General features: G+C 40.1%; 1 protein-coding gene across 8 annotated transcripts in view; it reads left to right on the top strand.

Annotated features, from left to right (window-relative positions):
* The window catches only part of SENP1 (SUMO specific peptidase 1), a 63,736-nt gene that overhangs the window by 33,309 nt on the left and 9,193 nt on the right, over positions 1 to 21,234 (top strand). For 5 of the 8 annotated variants that reach the window (XM_023256996.2, XM_019834858.3, XM_045061682.1 and 2 more), the window contains 6 exons: positions 63 to 194; positions 12,995 to 13,198; positions 14,027 to 14,106; positions 15,048 to 15,132; positions 15,651 to 15,746; positions 16,696 to 18,920. In XM_023256996.2, the coding sequence (XP_023112764.1) occupies positions 63 to 194; positions 12,995 to 13,198; positions 14,027 to 14,106; positions 15,048 to 15,132; positions 15,651 to 15,746; positions 16,696 to 16,758 (660 nt within the window). In that variant the 3' untranslated portion in view covers positions 16,759 to 18,920. Of the gene's footprint in view, positions 1 to 62; positions 195 to 12,994; positions 13,199 to 14,026; positions 14,107 to 14,402; positions 15,133 to 15,650; positions 15,747 to 16,695; positions 20,935 to 21,234 lie in introns of those variants that run through there. The other 3 variants (XM_023256995.2, XR_006600690.1, XM_045061681.1) reach the window with 3 other exon arrangements.

The raw sequence follows: 21,234 nt of genomic DNA, 5'->3' as shown, positions 1-21,234 counted from the left end.
TGAGAAATCTAGTGTGTCTGTAGCCATGTACACTTCATCTCTGGTACCTCTTGGTTCCCTAGGAAATGGAGAAGGAAATAAAAAATGTATTTCGTAATGGGAACCAAGATGAAGTTCTGAGTGAAGCATTCCGCTTGACCATTACACGCAAAGATATTCAAACTCTGAACCATCTGAACTGGCTCAATGATGAGGTAATCTCGCATCTGTTTTTATATTCCAATAGTAAGCATTAAGTGGAAACTAAGTCAAGGTGTTACCTCACTGTTTCTTGAAATGTGGTCCTCAGATGACCTGTGTAGAATCAGCTCTCTTAGGGTTTCTCCATTCTCCTGAATAAGTATGAGACAGTGTGGTGGAGATACTCATTTTAAGCAAATACCCCAGTTTATTTGTTTTGTACCTTCAAGTCTGAGAACTGCTGATTTACCATTTTATGTATAGACAGTTTAGACACTGAGGGAGAGGACATGCATTCTCACTCTCTTTAAGGCACCTACCCAGCAGTTCATCTATTGAGCAAATATTTAATAGTGGACTGTGTTGTAGCATGAAGGAGTTCTTTGGGATTTCCATTAGGGATTCCATTTCTACTTCCTTTTTTATCTCTACTTGTTCTAGATCACTTAGGATATGAGAGATAAGCTTTCTCAAGTAGCCTACATTTATAAGTAGCCTACATTTATTACATATATGATATATATATTTTGGAAGTGCTTATTTTTGAGAGCGAGAGTGCGCATGTGTGTGCAAGTGGGAGAGGGGCAGAAGGAGAGGTACACAGAGGAACTGAAGCAGGCTCTGTGCTGACAAAAGAGAGCCCAATGCCAGGCTCAAACTCACAAACCGTGAGATCATGACCTGAGCCAAAGTTGGATGCTTAACCGACTGAGCCACCCAGACACCCCCATGATATTTTTTAAACTGACATTGAAAAAGCTGTATTATTAAATATTTGATGTACTGGGTTGAAAGAAAGGAAAGAAAGCTATGGCTCTCAGCTTCTGCTAATAATTTTAAGTAGATTAATTATACTACAGTCTTTAAACAATCTTAAACTTGTAGGAGCCTATTTTATTTCAGAGCGATATTTTCGTGGCAAAAGAAGAGAACTGGGTTGGGTTTTTTCCCTGAGTAACTTCTTCCTTTCTTAGGCCCAGAAGAAACATCCTTGCCTGATATATTGAGTATACTCAAAACTTCACAGCTGTGGGAGATTTTTAGAAACTCAGTATAGTATGCACTAGCTATTCTAGATACCTAAAGTTTTGTCTTGCATGCTTACAATGTCCCAAATAATAATATTGGCTAACATCTTTTGAGCATTTACCTCATGCTAGGCACTATTATTGTAAGTGTTTTATGTGTTCTATTCATATAACAGTCGCCACAAACCTTGGAGAGGTATGTAGTGTAGTTTAACTGTCTCTGTTTTATAGATGAAGAAACAAAGCCTGGAAAGATTAAGAAACTTCTAAAGTTATATGGTTAATAAGTAGCAGAGTCAGGATTTAGACCCAAGCGTTGGATCTTATCTGTTATACTATACTGCCTCAGAATCTTAAATTGGATCCTGTCTTAGGATTAGATGTATTGAATGTGAGAGCCATATGCCATGCCCAGCATGTTGATTTTCTTTAGGGCCAGCTGGACTAGCCCCATTCTTTTTGCCAAAGGTCAGTTTCTAAAATACAAATTTCAGAAGTTCATCACTCCCTGAATAAATCTTTGAACAAAAATGTTAAGGAATATATGGTTTGACATTGTCTTGCTTTAGGGGAAACCACCCTTGCTCAGAATAGTGATACTAGAACATTGGATCAAATAACAGAAAGAAAAAAAAAGTGTTCACCAAATCAAAGGGCAAAATAGAAATCAAAGACAGTCAAAAGTATCCACCAATTAAATGTTTTTGATTTTAAGACATTAATCTGTGGTTTCTTGCCATTTTTTGCCTACTACTGCTAAATGGGAAGAGGTCAGTTGTTCTATTTGGCTTGTAGCTCATTTGTTGTAAATTACGCAAAACCTCCTAGAGGGCAGCAATGAGTAGGATATGAGATGAGTCCTTGCTATTTACTGTGGCAGTTACCTCAGTGAGATACCTTACAGAGGCGGCATTCATCAGGACATATTTTCCATTCCCTCGGCCCATCAAAGGTTTGGTTTCTAGCAAGCAAAGTTAATGGAAATTACATTATGTAGGAGAGTCGAGGAGAAGGAGAGATTCCTTGTCTACTTTATCTCTACTACACCTACCCATAACTTGTGTAGGGAGTGCTTGCTAGAATTATGTTAACCTTGAAAGCACGTACCAGTTCACATGTCTGTGATGATGATAAATAACTATTTTAAAGTGCACCATTGTCAAAGTACTGTATTTTTCAGGCTTTTAAGGTTACTGTTCTTGAGAAGGTTAACATTCTGATGAGGAAATAGTAGATATCCTTAAGTATTCATGTTCATTTAAAAATAAGTTATTCGTTTCTCAGTTGTGAATTCTCAGTTTTCTTTTGCAAGTAATTTGTCCTCTCTTCAATCCTATTCTTCCCTCAAATATATATTTTCATTATAACCATTTCTCTTCTTTCTGTATTTCCTATCACTTTTATAGGCTGCTTTAAATATTTCTCCAAAATAAGGTAACTGATATAATATTCTTACCATTTTATAGACAAGGAATATAAGACCCTAGAAGTAAAAGGGATCAGATTTAGTTTAATAAGGAAAATAAAACCTAGAAGTCCTGTATTTAGAATATGTACAGAAAGCTATTAGGCTACCCTTTCTCTGATCTCTTTACTAAAAGAAGAGTTGGCTACATTACCTGTTCATAAAATAACAGCTTTCAAACATATTTTCATGAGTGGATTTATGTATAGATGAATAGTTAAATTCTGTATAGCTTCAGAGGACTAATGATTGACAGGATTGACATTTTAACTCACTATAAGAAAATGAAACTTCTCAAAAATGGAATGTGGGAACTGGCTGCCTTTGTAAAGAATACAAAAGGAGGCTGGAAGGCTGATAACACCAGGGACATTATAGATGGGGATTTCTATACTGGATCTGGCAATTAGTTTTGAATAGAAATATCTAAAGAAAGGAGGTCAGGGTTAAGAAGAGGTGGAATTAGTTGCAAAACTAGATTAAAAATCACAATCAAGAAACAAAGGAAATGTTTTGAAAATATTTGTTTACTTTTAATATAATTTATTGTCAAGTTGACTAAATAGTATATACAGTATGCTCTTGGTTTTGGGGGTAGATTCCTGTGATTCATCGCTTACATACAACACCCAGTACTCATACCAACAAGTGGCCTCCTCAATGCCCATCACCCATTTTCCCCTCTCCCCTGTCCCCACCCCCAATCAAGCTTCTGTTTGTTCTCTGTATTTGTCTCTTATGGTTTGCCTCCCTTCCTCTCTGTTTGTAACTATTTTTTTCTCCTTCCCCCATGGTCTTCTGTTAAGTTTCTCAAGTTCCACATATGAGTGAAAACATATGATATCTTTATTTTAGAGAGATTGAGAAAGAGAGAGAGAGCGTGAAGAGGGGAGGGGCAGATAGAAGAGGGAGACATCAAATCCGAAGCAGGCTCCGGGCTCCACACTGTCAGCACAGACCCCAGTGTGGGGCTCAGACTCAAGAACCATGAGATCATGACCTGAGCTAAAGTCAAATGCTTAACTGACTGAGCCACCCAGGTGCCCCAGAAAGGAAATATTTTTTTTTTTATTTTTTTTTCAACGTTTATTTATTTTTGGGACAGAGAGAGACAGAGCATGAACGGGGGAGGGGCAGAGAGAGAGGGAGACACAGAATCGGAAACAGGCTCCAGGCTCTGAGCCATCAGCCCAGAGCCCGACGCGGGGCTCGAACTCATGGATCGCGAGATCGTGACCTGGCTGAAGTCGGACGCTTAACCGACTGTGCCACCCAGGCGCCCCCAGAAAGGAAATATTTTTAAATGGATGCCAGCACTAGAAATTATTTGTTGATTCCTGGCGATTGATTTAGGTAACTTCTGTGATTCAGTGGCTTGATGTTTGTGCTTTATAGCCTGATGATTCTACTTCTTAGAGGGCTTAAGCATTGTTTTATAAGTCTTCAGATAAATTTAGAAATACATGGAAATTATGTAGGCATACAAATAAATGGATCTGACTTCTGTTTCTGGTCATGATAAAATAAAATGGATGAGGTTTACCCTTTCAGTTTAGCTAGAAAACTGAACAAAACATGAGACAACAATTTTCAGATGGTGGATAACAAGATCCCTGAGAGAAGGAAAATGAAAGGGATGAGCTGATGATTTCCCCACCTCACTAGGGTGGTATGTTGAGGGTAGAGAGCTGGAAGAACCTGGAAGTATCTGACAGTCTTGCCAAGTGGAGGAGACAATTCAGACATCAGGGAGGTGAAAGTCGCTAAGGTTTGTGAGGTACAATACTGAAGGGAGGGTGGCTGCACAAAGAGAAAGTCCCAGAGACATGCAGAGGCCCCACTTAAATCTTTGACTGAGCATTGATCTGTACGTATATAGAAAGAAAATACCAGAGGCTAGGGAAAGAACACCAGAAAAAAGGAATCAGAACAAACCTCAGAGCTAACACAGGTGCTTAGAGTAGTTCGTATTCCAACCAGTTAGAGTGGAAAGGTCATGAGGCATTGAATAGAGCCTCAAAAGGATATTACCTCAGGAGTTGGGCCAAACTGGCCCTAGAATAGAGGCTAGTCTGGACCTATGGTAGCAAAGTTTAATTTAAGCCTTGAAAACTTGAAAATGAGTTGAATGACTTACCTGTATCACAGAACAAAAGCCCAACAATATTTAAAAAAATACAAACATATTCTGGTAACAACAAAACCTAGTGACATGAAATCACAATATCCAGCATCCAATCAGATGTTACCAGGCATATAAGGTAGAAGGAAAATGCAATTTAGAACAAAGGAAAAAACAGTTACTAGAAATACCCAGAAATGACAAAAATGATAGAACTAGCTTACGTTGGCAGGATATTAAAGGGGATATTATAAATACATTCCATATGGTTAGGAATTTAGAGGAAAATTAACATTATGGTGAGAAAAATGGAAGATGTAAAAGAAGACTTCAGTTGAACTTAACAGGGATGAAAAATACAGTATCTGAAATAGAGAATGTAAGAGGTAGGATTAAGAGTAGATTGGACCCTACAGAAGAAAAAAGTAGTGAATTACAATATATGGCAACAGGAACAATCCAAATGAAACAAAAGGCTGAAAAAAGATGAGTATCAATGAGCTGTGGAGCAATATTAAGCAGTCTAAGCATGTAATTAGAATCTCAGAAGGAAAGATGGGTGTAAGTGTTATCAGAAAAAATGTTTGGGGGCGCCTGGGTGGCGCAGTCGGTTAAGCGTCCGACTTCAACCAGGTCACGATCTCACGGTCCGTGAGTTCGAGCCCCGCGTCAGGCTCTGGGCTGATGGCTCGGACCCTGGAGCCTGTTTCCGATTCTGTGTCTCCCTCTCTCTCTGCCCCTCCCCCGTTCATGCTCTGTCTCTCTCTGTCCCAAAAATAAATAAACATTGAAAAAAAAAAAAAAAAAAAGAAAAAATGTTTGAAGATACAATGGTAGATTTTCCAACTTTGGGAAACTTAAACACTGGCAGATTCAAGAAATTCAGCATACCCCAAGTAGGAGAGACACCACACCAAAAAGTATAATAACCAAGTTGCTGAAAACCAGTGGTAAAGAAAAACATAACAAAAGCAGCCAGAGGAAAATAGATACATTATATACTAAAGGAATATATAATGTGTTTCCAACAGAAGTAAGTGTAGGCCAGAAGACAGTGTAGCTACCTTTTTCAGATACTGAAGGAAAGGGGTGCTTGGGTGGCCCAGTCAGTTAACCGTCTGACTCTTGATTTCTGCTCAGGTCATGACCTCATAATTTGTGGGTTTGAGCCCCACATTGGGGCTCTGCATTGTCAGTGCTTGGGATTCTCTCTCTCTCTCTCTGCCCCGCCCCCATCTGAAAAAATAAACTTAAAAAATTTTTAAGAAAAAGGTACTGAAGGGAAAAGAAAACTTGTCAACTTAACATTCCATACCCAGCAAATACATCTTTCAAAAAACAAGGGTGTACTTTTTTCAGACAAACAAATGCCGAGAGAATGCATCACTAACAGACCTGTCTTATAAGAAATATTAAAGGGTATTCTTCAGGCAAAAGGAAACTATGAGGTAGAAATTTGAATCTATGCAAAGGAATGAAGAGCAGTGAAAATGTCCTCATTTTTTAATACCTCTGTAAGACAATTGACTAGTGAAAGCAGAAATAAGACAATGTATTGTGGGATTTGGAATATAAGATATGACAGTCATAACACAAAAGGGGGGAAGTGAAAGTACATACTAGCATAAGATTTGTACACAGTATGTGAAGTGGTATAGTGTTATGTGAAGATAGATTGTCATAAGTTAAAGACCTATATTAAAAATCCTAGAGCAACCACTGAAAAACAAAAATAAAAAACAAAGAGGTATAGTTAATAAGCAAATAATGAAGATAAAATGGAATAAAAATACGCAATCCAATGGAAGCCAGGAAAAGAAGAAAAAAGATATGAAGAACAGACCCAGCAATATCAATAATCACATTAAATGTAAATGGTCTAAGCCAGCACACCCAATAGAAATATAATGCGAGCCACATATGTAATTAAACATTTTTTTTAATGTTTATTTTTGAGAGAGAGAGAACAAGCAGGGGAGGGGCAGAGAGAGGGAAACACAGAGTTTGAAGCAGGCTTCAGGCTCTGAGCTGTCAGCACAGAGCCCGACACGGGGCTCAAACTCGTGAACCATGAGATCATGACCTGAGCTGAAGTCGGATGCTTAACCGACCGTGCTATCTAGGTACCCCTTAAATTTTCCAGTAGTCACATTGAAAAAAGTAAAAAGAAACAGGTAAAATTAATTTTAATAGTATATTTTACTTAACGTGATGTATGCAAAATGTGTCATTTTAGTGTATAGTAAATATTAAAATATTATTCAAGAGATATTTTTACCTCCCCTTTAAAATTTGTACACGGGGGGCCTGGGTGGCTCTGTCATTTGAACGTCAGACTCTCGATTTCAGCTCAGGTCCTGATTCCAGGGTTGTGGGATCAAGCCCCACACCCAGCTCCGCTCTGAGTGTGGAGCATCCTTAAGATTGTCTCTCTCTCCATCTGTCCTTCTCCCCTGCTTGCATGCAAGGTGCTGTCTCTGTAAAAAAAAAAAAAAAAAAAAAGCAGAACTGTCACAAGAAAGAAACCCATTTTGTTTTATTATTTATTTCAAATCCCTGTTTTTGCTTTTTTTTAATTTTTTTAGTAATCTCTACACGTAACATGGGGCTCAACTCACAGCCCTGAGATCAAGAGTTGTGTGCTCTTCCCACTGAGCCAACCAGGTGCCCCAAGAAACCCATTTTAAATGTGAAGACACAGACAGTTAAAAGTAAAAGGATGCAAATACTAGTCAGGAGAAAGATGAAATATAACTGTATTAATATCATATCAAGTAGAATTCAGAGCAAGGAATATTACCAGTGACAGACATTTCAAAAGGAGTAGGTTCTTCAAGAGTACTTAACCTAGGTATGTATACACCTAGTAACAGAACTTCAAAATATGTGAAGCAAAACTGATAGAACTGAAAGGAGAAATAGATAAATCTTTAATTACTGTTGGAGACTTTCGCATCTCTCTCAACAATCAGTAGAAGAAGTAGAAAATCATAAAGGATATAAAAAGCCAGAGTAGGGGCACCTGGGTAGCTCAGTCAGTTGAGCATCTGACTCTTGGCTTCAGCTCAGGTCATGATCTCGCAGCTTCATGGATGCAAGCCCCACATTGGACTCTGTGCTAACAGCACAGAGCCTGCTTGGAATTCTCTCTCCCTTTCTCTCTGCCCCTCCTCCACTCAGGCTGTGTCTGTCTCTCTCAAAATAAATAATAAACTTAAAAAACAAAAAAAAAGCCAGTGTAGGTACCCAAATGCTTGTGGGCAGGAAACACTTCCTTCTCTACACAGCACTAAATATGCCCTATTCCATGTGGAGAGACAGGATGATGCTCTCCCGTCTCTTTATTTTCCCTCCAGGACCCTGTTCTTCCTATCATCCCTTACTATTAATTTACATGGATGAATTAGGAAAAGAGCAAGCAGACATGTCTTTCCTTATTAATTATTGTCAATTATTTCCAAAGTGCAAAATCATTAGACTGTTGGAATTTTGTATTTTCTGACTTCTTTCCAGCTAGGGAAACACCATAAGGAAAAGACTCATAGCATTTATGGGGAGTGAGGGAGTACAGGTGAATTAAGGTAGAATCTATGTAGCAGACTGACTACACTGATGACAAACCTAACTAGCCAGGCAGACTAATTACCTATTTTGTAAGTCTCATCTCTGAAAGGAAAGAAATGTCTTTCAACTATCCTGTATCACAATAGCCTTGTGTATAGAGAAGTTAGTCTTACTTGATTGATAGTAGGGAAGTAAGAAGTAAGACTTAATAAGTGATATACTAAGATCGTCTGACTTTTATTGCAGAATCAGCATCTGAAATCAGAGCACATAACTCTGCCTAGCATTCTGACTTTTGTAACAAAAGTGGAAATGGAGAATTAGTAGTGATCGCAGCTTCCTGGTTGTTTCCAAGAAGCCGTTAAATTTAAGTGATTCTCAGTAAAGAGAGCAAAACATTTAATGTAAAACATTAAGCCCAACTAGATAAGCCTAGCACAGGGAATAGGTTTTCCTTAGGGAATAAAAAGTGATTCCATAAGAAGGGGAAAGAAACTAGGCAAAATGAGATAAATTAGTTAGGTGAATATGATGTGTCTATCATATGCTCTGTACTCTTACATGTAGAATAGTGATCAGATTGGAAATTTCAGTGTTTCTAACATGACTTACTGGTAGGTTCCACATCATTGTAGTTATCTCTTAAAGGTGTTTCTTGGGGCGCCTGGGTGGCGCAGTTGGTTAAGCGTCCGACTTCAGCCAGGTCACGATCTCGCGGTCCGTGAGTTCGAGCCCCGCGTCAGGCTCTGGGCTGATGGCTCGGAGCCTGGAGCCTGTTTCCGATTCTGTGTCTCCCTCTCTCTCTCTCTGTCCCTCCCCCGTTCATGCTCTGTCTCTCTCTGTCCCAAAAATAAATAGAAAACGTTGAAAAAAAAATTAAAAAAAAAAAAGGTGTTTCTTAATAGAACTAGTCCTTTTGATAAACCAGGGATTTATGCAGGGTCATAGGGAGAATAGTAATTGCAATTATCACAACTCCATAAAAATAGATGTTGTCTTTGTCTAAAACTTTGGCAGTAATTCTAATAAATAATTTGTTAATTGAATTTGCATGTGAGAAAAATCCTGGGTATGTGTTCACAGTGAGGGATGCAATACACAGAGCTTACCTGAAGTCTGCCTTCTGTATTAATTAGGTTAGATCTTAGGGGCAAATGACCTGACTCATAAGTGCTGCTGCTTGTCTTATCTTTGTGGTTTGTGGTTGACAAGGATAGATTTAATTTAACCATCAGAATAGGGAGGTCAAGTTGAAAATGTAGAGAAGTAAAACAGGGAAAATGGCTCCCCCCAAACTTGCCTTGGTCTCTGCTTAGGAGCACTGCTAAGCCCAGGACTTTCAGAACTTTTTCTAAGCCAGTTAGAAAGGTTTAATGTGTAGAATTGGGAAGGGTTAAAAGTTAAGATAGTATTGTTATTGAGATGTTTTACTTCTAAATGGATGAGAAAACAATAGTTTAGCTGGTTTACTGGGTGAGAAGGAAGGTACAAATAGCAGTGGTCATTTATGTCATTGTGGTAACATACAGGAAAAATATTGAGTCCTTAGTTTGAAAACATTGTAGGCTTCTTTTTTTAAAAGAGAAGCTTTTCCAGCTTCAGCCTGGCAGCTCTTCAAATAAAATCACAAAGGAACAAGACACTATAAACAACAGTCCCACCCCTCAAAAAGCACTGCATAGACAAGCAGGCGCTCATGGCCAAGGCTGTGAAGGCAGGAGGAGGGGCAGCCCCTTAGTCACTGGAGCCGCAGCGGGCATACAGACAAGTGTGGGCCCCAAAAAGAGTGACAAGTGGACCAACACTGGCAGTTGTCCCCACATACTGGTATATTGGCAAGACAAACACAGCACAGGGCTGATTTACTACTTTTAGCCCCCTTATTTCAAGGGGAATTCAAGATCTTCTGGCACTAAGAGAGTCTTGTGTGCAAAAAAGCTCTCACTATAGGAGGGGAGAGACCCTTGTCTTCACAAAACACAAGCAAATGCTCTATCACTGCTTCTCTTTCATCTTAAACACTGTGATCCCTTCTCTCATTTCTTTTTCCTTCATCTTCAGCCCTCCTCTGTGAGATGACACGTAGGATTCTTTTTGTTCTCTAACTCCTAGCTTGTTTTTTTTTGGTATGATTGTGTCTTGGCTGACCTATGGCAATTTTCCTCATTTGGACAGAGTAATAGCTGAAAAACTGAGGAAACTTGGATCTTCGTTCTGCCTCAGATGTCAGATTATACATCCTCAGTTAATGGGAAGGAACATTGAGGCCACCAAGCTCCCTCCTACTGGGACACAGGGGAAGTGAAAAAGAGCCCAGATCACTCCTTAGAGCTAATTAACAAGCTGACTTTGGAGGAGGTCCTTTCCCTCACAGTGGACAGACCTTGGTTGGAGGCAGAACTGAAGCGATGGAAGAGGGATTCTCAAAGGAATTAGACAATGTGGTATCCTGATCATTAGGTCTCTTTTCTTCTTAAGTTGGGTTGGTCTTCAGCTTTATAGTCCATGCTTTTACAATTGAAACATAAAAATAAAAAACCTAACAATCCAGGCTGTGTAAGTCTAATTTCATTGGTTTCTAGAACTCCTTCCTCCTAGGAAAATCATGGGTAGCATGATACTCATTTATGTTGTCCTTTTTTACTTCAGGGTAGTGATCCCAAAGGTGATGCTCCTCTGATAGACACCTAAGGGAGATACCTCTTCATGGCTTTCATGTGCTTGGGCCTCCTTATCTCTGCCTGATTCTTTCCATCTCCTGCTCGAGTCCTTATTGCCTTTTAGAGTACATGATTTGTCTGCACCATGGAAAATTTGGCTTACAGTGAATGGCAGTCATCTGCCTATTCATTTCACCCCTTGGATTGAAGGGTTTAGCCTCGTAACATGGCTAATGCTGTGGGATGAGTAGAATACCAGAGGAATCAATCCTTTCTTGCTGATTTTTTTCTCACTAGAGAATGTAGTTTATAGCCTAGAAATCTGTGCCTGTTGGACAAGTCTTCCTGCATTCCTGGCTGCCTTTCACAGGCCTAGAATCATCGTTAGCACCATTATCCTTGGGGGCAGAATTAGATTGAAAGCCTCCATTTGAGAAATCTGTGATCCTAATTATGTTTTGATTCATTATCATTATTTAAAATAACTGAGCTCCTGTTATCTATTGGGCATCACACTAGGCAGAGGATTAGCCACAGCCCAAGTCCTCTGGACCTGTTGGGCCTGTTGCTCAGACTTCAGAGATGCAGGCAGAACAGTGTCTGTCTTCAGTCCTAGTCTTCCCTCCCACCCCCACCCTCAGAGCTCTGCTTCAAGGCGAGTGTGGTTTCCCTGCCACTGCCTAGGCGTCCTCTTCTATAGGCCCTTTCTCTAGTCTAGACCATGTTTTGGTGTGTTCCTGGCAGTGTTCCCTGCTGCCTACCCAGTATGTAGTTGCCTACTGTTGGGCAGTAGCTCACTGCTCTGGCATCCTAGTGTGTAAATATTTGTCAAAGGACAGGGGCGTTTTCCCATTCCCCAAAAAGCATTCTGAAAAATGTGCCTGTTTTCTTAGTCATATTTCCAAGCTGTGGATCAGTTAGCCCATTCATTCCTTGCAGTTGACAGACACTGGCCTGGCCTTAGCTGGCCACATAAAGTCAGTATGCAGTAACTTCCGGCACGGTAACTTTCAGGCTTGAGTACCATGGTGTCTTGGACCTACAGGAACCATAGTGGACATGGTCAATATTAGAGAATACGTTGTTTCATTAACAGAAAGTATCACGTATCTTCCATAACGTGAATTAAATTTCTTTCGCTCATACTTGATACTGGAGGCATAAATAGAGTCAACAAAAATGAGAAAGCTAACCATATAAATTCTGGAGGAGAACTTTACTCTTCATGTTTGTGACTGGGCTTTCAGGTCTCATGTAATGTAGGTTTTTATACAACATCCGTGTCTGCCTCTGTAAAGGTACAGTGCTGAGCTGTCAGTTTAGAGGTGTTTTTCCCAGTGCAGTTGATGGTTTATCCTGTCACTCAATTCTACTTGAGACCAAAGCAGTTTGCCTCAGCAAGATGGCTTATTAGGCTGAAAAGGCAGTCTTTAGCCATGGAACAGTTTTCTGTCTGTGCAAAATCACGTGACCCACATGTAAGGATTGAACTGTTGGTCTTAGCTATTATACTAGACTGTGAGCTCAGGATTTCTTTAAATTGTTCACCCAGCCTCAGTAGATTAAAGTAACTACTAATGTGTCTTATCAAAATGTTTGGCTCCTTCCTTTCCTTTTCTCTTAAGTCTCGCCTTCTAGCACCCCTTCCTCCTCACTCTTGTTTTTTGACCTAATCCTCAGTCTTCTACAGATCTGACCAGCATGCTCTCATATGGATCCTACAACCCATAATATATGTGTGTGTGTGTGTGTGTGTGTGTGTGTGTGTGTTCACTTTTTCTGTTTTCACTGTTTACAAGTACCTCAACCCTCCAGAATTTGATCTAGGGGCATGAGGCTGTTGGGTGTTGAAGTCTTAATTGATTAGGAAACAATAATATATGCTGTGCAATACAGCAACTGCTTTTCCTTCATAAAATACAACTGTTTTGAAAGGACTGAATATCTATTTTAATACATAAATTTCTTCCCATAGATCATCAATTTCTACATGAATATGTTGATGGAGCGAAGTAAAGAGAAGGGATTACCAAGTGTGCATGCATTTAATACCTTTTTTTTCACTAAGTTAAAAACGGCTGGTTATCAGGCAGTGAAACGTTGGACAAAGAAAGTGGATGTGTTTTCTGTTGACATTCTTTTGGTGCCCATTCACCTGGGAGTGCACTGGTGTCTTGCTGTGAGTACCTCTCCTTTAATCAAATTTAAAAGAAATCTACGTAATTATAGAATATACAGAATAGTGAGTAGTAATTCTACATTTTCACTGGATGATTGTGAGAAAGAATAGTATTTAGTTGGCTGAAAATTGGATAGATCAATGAACTTCCTGTCAAGAGTGGGAGATACTTAGACTTTGAAGAAAGTTGTGGAATTTCCTTTTCTGGAAATATTTAAAAGGGAGTTGTAAGTCTATAAACAGCCTCAAGGCAAGGCATGGGGAGAAAAAGTGACTTTTTATGATGCTGCCAACTCAGATTCTGTGACTATTGTTTTCTGCCTAATCATGATTTGCATACTTGGTAATTTAATACTTTTTATGACCCTGAGAACATGAATACATTAGCTTAATATATTAACAAAAATATAAAAGTTATTTCACAATCTATTTTGAATTACATTTTAAAAGCATAAAGCCAAAGAGAAATTCTGTACATAAAGAACAAAACCCCAGATCTTTTACCATCTTTCTGACACTGTGTGGAAATGATTTTATTCATCTTACAGTCTCTGAAGAGCATGTGTGTCTTCACTGTTGTCTACATTGCAGATGAAGAACCTACATACGAGAAAAAGATTTCAGGGCCACTAATGAGGTCACCATAGTTCCATGTAAATAATCCCCTTCTTCTTTCCTCACAGCTTAAGCATGGTATAATGCAGAGTATCAGTTAAACTTGTTGTGATTTCACAAGAAATCTGGCAAAAGGCTCTAAATTCCAGGGAAGGGAAAAGCTGAGAAACTACTTTTCTTCATTTTATAAACATGCAGATTTTTTATTCCCAGGTTGTGGACTTTCGAAAGAAGAATATTACCTATTACGACTCTATGGGTGGGATAAACAATGAAGCCTGCAGGATCCTCCTGTAAGTAGGGAGTTGAGGACAAAAGAGTTTGGTGTCAGGGCATATGTTGTGTTTTTCCAGCTGTTGAACTCAGTTCTTTTGTTACCGTCAATGGAGTGATTAATAAAGAAAATTTTCATATTAAGAATGGATATTTTATGTCTGAGTAAGTCAAGTTTAATAGTAATATATTGATACCCAAAATATATGGGACAACTGTTGTCCCAGTGCACTAAAAATAATGAGTGACTCAATATGTATATATAGAAAATAGAAACTACTTAGAAATCATCTAATCCACCCTCCTAATTTTTCAGATGAAGAAATCAAGACCCACAGAGGTGACTTTGATATGCTCAGGTCCTACTAGTTAGTGGCTCAACTGGGAACCAGAATGCAAATCTCTTTATACCCTTTATCTGTTTCTCTTTCCAAAATGCCTCTTCCTCACTGTACCACTGTACCACTCTGGTGGCCAGGAGGAGGTAGGTTCCAGAATGGTGAACAGTTTGCACTTAAGAAGAGTGCTGTATATGAGGTATGCACTCATCAAGTTGTGATTTGGATTGAATTTTCACACAGGAGAGTCAAAACTAAAAATAGTGAATAAATGTCTTGATATTGCTAGAGAAATCTTCTTCCACGAGACTGAGTTCTAAAGGACCATGTAAACCAGGGAAAAGAATCAAAACTCATTCCTCAGGATGAGTAGCTGGTAGCAGGAACCTGGGTGTCAGAGGCAGAGGTCATGTTTCTCTTGGGTTGCCAGGGTGGGCATGAATTATGGGGAGTTGCAGGGGAAGTTTAGGAGTCCAGAGATTCCCTGCCCAGCATTGCATTATATACTGTTTTCCCCAGAAGTGCAAACAAAATCCTTCTTAAGGATTGTTAGCCCCATTCTTAAGGTGACAGCTGTCCTCAGTGTTCCCACAGCTCATCTCATTCTCTCCCAATGCCTTTAGCCAATACCTAAAGCAAGAAAGCATTGACAAGAAAAGGAAAGAGTTTGACACCAATGGCTGGCAGCTCTTCAGCAAGAAAAGCCAGGTACATTTCATCTTGATAAAGTAGAAATCCTGGGAAGGAAAGGGTTTTACTGCTTGACTCCCAGGGACCTTCTATCTTAGTGTCTAGCCTGACTTCAGCTCGGTTGTTTGGTTTCTCAGGGAAGATAGAGTAAGTTCTGTGGGAAAACTGGTAATGTGTTTCTCATGCAGAACTAGGTTTTCTAAATGCCCAGCTATTTTGCTGAGCTTTTCACTCCTGTGGGAAATGTTTGCTGTTTGGCCGTTGTGGGAGGGACTAGTCTTTACATCCTTGGGTGTCATGGAAGTCTAAGAGAGTCTCCTGTGTTATTAATACGAAGATTAATATTAATATGAAGACCTGACTGAGATGCTATATTTTTTCCTCTGAGCTTCTGTTGTTCTGGGTGGTGGACTTAGGGTCATCTCTTCAAAATTCAGGGAAACCTATAACATTTATATTCTTTGGTTCTTATTTATAATCTAATTAGAAGGAAAGAAGCTTGGAACAATGTTACCTTTTCGTTTTTGATCTTTCAGGAAATTCCACAGCAGATGAATGGAAGTGATTGTGGCATGTTTGCCTGCAAATATGCTGACTGCATTACCAAAGACAGACCAATCAACTTCACACAGGTGAGCTGAGCCTTCAGGAAGGAGCCCTGTGACCACCCTGTCTCCAGGCTGCCCGTTAGATGTATTTTCATCCACTTGCTCTGCTTATGGGACTCTGTCTGTGGCTCATAACACTGGTGGTTACTGCCTGTACCACATCACAAGAAAAAGGATAGTGATAGGCTACATCCTGGGTTATCTTACATCACGTATTGTAGTCAAGGAATCCTGGTCATTAGCAGATTCTTCTTCTCTGTCTTTCTCCCCCACCTACCTCAATTCCCATAGGAAACAGAGAACTGGGACCAGAGCACGTTTTCTTCATTTTCTCTTTATTTAGTTAGCAGTCAGGTTTTGGAACAGGCCACACCTTGAACTCCTAGTGTATTTGTCATGTTGCTTTCCTCCTCTCTGCCCCTCACCTGATACAGCTGGTCATTCTTCTCTCAGTTTGTGATTGTTTATTTCTGTCCACGTGGTCCTTCAGAGACCAGAGTGCATTGAGACTAGAGATTATGGTTTATTCTATGTCCTTCACTTCACATTAATGGTTTTACCAGACTTTGCCACCATAGCCCTTGAGTGGAGCTGATCCTTGCAGTTCCTATAACTCTTCCCCTAAAAAGTGAATTTTTGATTTTTGGGCCTTAGATTCCTACCTTCTTCAGGGTTCAACATAGAGGACTTGACAGACACCATTCTCAAAATTCTTAGAGAAGTTCAGGTATAGCCTGGGGACTTCTAGCAATGCCCAATAAAATTTGTAAGGCCACAACAATGGAAAAGAGCAATAGAGATAGCAGTAGAAAACAATAGAAGAAAATTACATGTAATCAAGAATTGAGCAATTTGAAAGACCAGAAATGCAACTGAGGCTCTTTTAGTTGTAAATCTTGAGAAGGAAAGAAAGGAGTATTGGGTCTGGGTAAAAACAATGAAAAAAATTAAGTGTATCTCTGTGTCCCTACAGCAACACATGCCATACTTCCGGAAGCGGATGGTCTGGGAGATTCTCCACCGAAAGCTCTTGTGAAGACTGTCTCAGTTAGCCGACATTGACCTTGCGGGGGACCAGCTCTTTGTTGTCTATAGCCAGAGACCTTGGAGACAGCTGCTCCCAATCCTCTGTTCTTGTAAAGCCCTTGATCCTGGACCAGGCCCTGGCGAGATGCATTCACAAGCACATCTGCCTTTCCTTTTGTATCTCAGATACTATTTTTGCAAAGAAACTTTGGTGCTGTGAAAGGGGTGAGGGACATCCCTAAGCTGAAGAGAGAGACTGCTTTTCACTTCTTCAGTTCTGCCATCTTGTTTTCAAAGGGCTCCAGCCTCACTCAGTCCCTAATTTGGGGGCCGAGAGAAGCTTGGACAGATTCTTGGTTTCATATAAACTCTTGTTAGGCCTTACTAAGAGGTAGGAAAGGGCATGGGCAAAAAGGTAGGGATGAAAACCACCAGCATATACACGCACACATACATACACACAGGATTTTCAAGACGTGTTGTCAGGAAAGTGACTGTAAACTGGACTTTGGGTCACATGCATAAGTCCCTCCTCCAGGATTTTCCCTATTTATATGCCTCTTTGTGAAATCCGTCTGCTTCTGTACAAGGCTATTTTATCATCTGTAGCTTCCTCCCATCCTGAGGCACAGCACATGAGCCCTGGGTGGACCCCAAAGTCCCAGGCAGTCCTTTCCTTAAAGCAGGGGTTTGCATGTGCTCACAACACATGATATGGGGAAGACCCACCCAGGGAGCGGTTTAGTGGAGCAACAAAGGCACCACTTTTACTGCCGCCTACTTCTGACCAAGAAGAAGGACCTCAGTCTTTAGCATAAAATTCCAGCATTGGATGAATGCAGGTCTAGTTTGGTCTGTGGCTAGTTAGTTTAAATATGTTTCTAACCACAGAGAATTTTATATATATATATATATATATATATATATATATATATATATATATATATATATACACATATATATTTCACAGGGATACGTGTTTTTTTAAAAGGCTGAATGTGTTCACCACTTTAGCCTGTAGATTTATTTCCATTTTCCAAATTTAGCTCTAGCACGCACAGATCCCAGCCCCTATGTGTAGGGTGTTTGTGGACTTCCTAACAATATTTTGAGGCCTGAATGAACTTTGGCTTAGGGGTAGAGGTTACAGAGGGAGGCAAGATTTTCAACTGGAAAACGGGTGGAATTTGGACTGATCGACTTGAGACTAAAAAAACCGCTATTCCTTTTGTCCTTTCTAGCATCTCCCCCACCCACCGAGCGCTCCTCAGGCTAGATAGTGAAACGATCCAATGCCAGTGTCATTTTGTACTTCAGTTCCAAAATAGGAACGTTTTATACTTTTTTCTGTATTGTAATAGGTAGTTTTGTATGAAATATTTTCTCTTCTTCCCTTGTACCCCATCCTTTCCAACATTGTGCTTTCTCTCTGGGCTTATTTGAAAATTTTACTCTGTTTTATACCAAGCTTGTTTAGTACATTTTTCTATGTTTTACCACAGGTTACAATTTGAAAAGAAAACTATTTTTTTTAAATATTCCATTGTTAACTGAATGTTACTGTTTCCACTCCAGCAACTAGATGTCCTACCTTTTTCATAACTGCCTGCCTTTTTGGGGAAGACCACCTTTTCTTTCTTTTCTTTTCTTTTCTTTTCTTTTCTTTTCTTTTCTTTTCTTTTCTTTTCTTTTCTTTTCTTTTCTTTTCTTTTCTTTCTTTCTTTCTTTCTTTCTTTCTTTCTTTCTTTCTTTCTTTCTTTCTTTCTTTCTTGTGTTTTTCTATAGGAAATAAATAGCTTTCTATTTATGAGTTGCTGAGACCTTTCACATTCTCTGTTAGAAAGCTATGGCATGCAGGCTCATTGTAGGACTCCTGTACATGGATTCTTGGTACTTAATGTATTTCAGTGGCAACTTGAAAGGTGGCAATATGGTATAGATTCTGATTATGAATCAGAAGACCTGAGTTTTTTCAGGTGCTCTTGCTACTGTCTGGGGGACTCAGAACAAGATAGTTCTCTGTATTTATTGTTTGTCCATTTAGATAACATCTGTCTTACCTTCCTCACAGACTTTTTGTACAGACCAAAGCAACAAATATTTATTGCCATGTATAACAGAAAATGAAACATGCAACAAAAGCACTTTGAAAAATATATAAGGAATTGTTGAGCCTGTGTGAACGTGGACCCCCTTTCTGGTCAATACATTTTTGTACAAGGGGAAGTTAGTGATCCTGAGACCACCCTACATGGGTGGACCAAGCTGAGACATAGGTTGTGGCCCAGGGTGGCTCAATGGGAACCACCCATTTGACTATATTTGGGTCTATATTTGACTTCTGTAGTGGGCTATTTTTCCAGAGAGCTAGCCACAAGATCAGGACTAGCATCTGGAAACTTAATTTCTCCTTTATTTAAGGGTGGGCTTTGATGACCAGGGAGGGGAAAAAAAGAGGTTCTTGCATTACATGGCTAAGGGCATGCTACCAATATCTTATTTAAATTGCTTTAAACTAAAGCCTATTGCTTTCCTTTTCTCCTATCTTCCATTCTTCTCTGTGCTCAGTGCTCGTAATGACCTACCTCCCCTTAAAAAGGAACACTCGAGAGATGATGAACTCTATCTAGATATAGAGCCTTCAACAGAAACCACAGTCCCAACAATCACTCATGGACCCTGTACAGAGAAAATCAGAACATTTGAGAATACATGGCCCAAGGCATGGAGGTTAGTTCTGTCCCATTTTTTTGCCTGGGACCCATCGTTGCTCCTGGGAGTCCTGTTTGGGGTTGAATGTTAAGAGTTCTTTTCCCTCTTCCTCTCCATCATGGAGACTGTGTATAAATGTGTAAATTGACTTCTCTATATATGAGATGCTTCATACATGTGTGTGGTATCAAATTTTATTTAGCCCCTCTAATTGTGTAATTGTGCCAGCATCTTCTACCCACTGTCCCTAGCAATGTTAGCCCCAAGTTTTAGTGTCCTGGGGCAGACACAGATAGCCTGAAAAAGTACTGCCAGCAACCCCATCCCATAGTCTGTCCTTCACCACCTGGTTTCACATGGCTTATAAAAGGCCTAGAGGAGAAGGAGAGGGTTCACTTAAGAGCACCAGTGTTTTTAATGTTTCGGCTTCTGATCATTCTCCCTTGCCATCCCTCCAGCTCTCAAATATGTCTTCAGAGTAAGAGAGACAGATAACTGACACTTAGACTTTGTCTTCTCCCTTGCTCCACCTGGATGGGCCAGGGCAAGGTAGAATATAGAGTCTCAGGCCCTGTTGGTGATTCAAACAGGCTATATGCTGAGCCCCTGGAGAAGTTGCCATGTTTCCCTGCCCAGGAGGAACCTACCCATAGCTTCAAATTCATCCTAAAACTTTGGAGGGGACAAATAAGGCTGAGCCAGCATCTTTCCTTATAGCCCAGGGCCTATTTCACCTGTGCTGAGTCCTAACACTAGCTATCTATTAAAGAGCCCATCTAGTAAGACTACCATTCCCAGCTTTGGAGATGAGGAGAGACCTAAGGGTATGTGGGGTCATGCTGGTCATCCACTCATGAATCCCCTGTAGAATATAAAAGAGAAACTAGAAGACTTTGAGCCAGAAAATAAACCTTAAGATAATGTTAGTGCAGGCTGCCTCTTTGGTCTGTTGGGGATAGGGTAGGGATAATTCCAATTATGAGTGGTTGGACCAAATATCTAGAGTCTTGTCAAAGTCTAAGATTCTGAAACATTGAGGGCCATAATCCTGCTTGGAATAGAATTCAGTCAAAGTAAAGATTCAAAGTTTAAGGCCAGTATGAATATGGCTTCGTCATAATAAGGCCCAGGTCAGAGTCTCATCCTAATGCAACAGATCATAGCTGTTGCCTTTTCTCCATTCTCAGCTGACAAGTAGCCATCAACTGCTTGACTCCTGGAGAATGTCCTTCCCCCTCTGCAGAACCGGAGTGTCCAGAAGGGAAAGTTTGAGAAAGAGAGGTACATGGAGCCCAGGGTCTTCAATCCACTGGACACCCTTCATTCAGTTTACTCCTGTGTTCCTTTCACAAGTACCTGTAGAGCACACACAGACCCAAATCCCCATCTGTCTGAAGCCTTCCCTGATTGCATTATCTTAAAATCTCTTACTAGACCGCTGCAGCCCTTATAATCATAAAATGATATAATTCCACATGGTATTTGTATTGCATTCTTTTAAAAAAATTTTTTTTAATGTTTATTTTTGGTTGAGAGGAAGAGCATGCATGAGTGGGGGAGGGACAGAGAGAGAGGGAGACACAGGATCCGAAGCAGGCTCTAGGCTCTGAGCTGTCAGCACAGAGCCCAATGTGGGGTTCAAACTCACGGACTGCGAGATCATGACCTGAGCTGAAGTCAGACACTGAGCCGTCTGAGCCACCCAGGCTCAGGCACCCCTGTAGTATGTCTTTTACATCAGGAATGGTCTGAGACCCATTGCCACAGAGGGCAG

The sequence above is a fragment of the Felis catus genome, chromosome B4 (genome assembly GCF_018350175.1).
Source record: "Felis catus isolate Fca126 chromosome B4, F.catus_Fca126_mat1.0, whole genome shotgun sequence".
Classification (NCBI taxonomy): domain Eukaryota; kingdom Metazoa; phylum Chordata; class Mammalia; order Carnivora; family Felidae; genus Felis; species Felis catus.
Note: the sequence above shows the minus strand (reverse complement) of the source record. Positions and strands in the feature narration are given on the sequence as shown.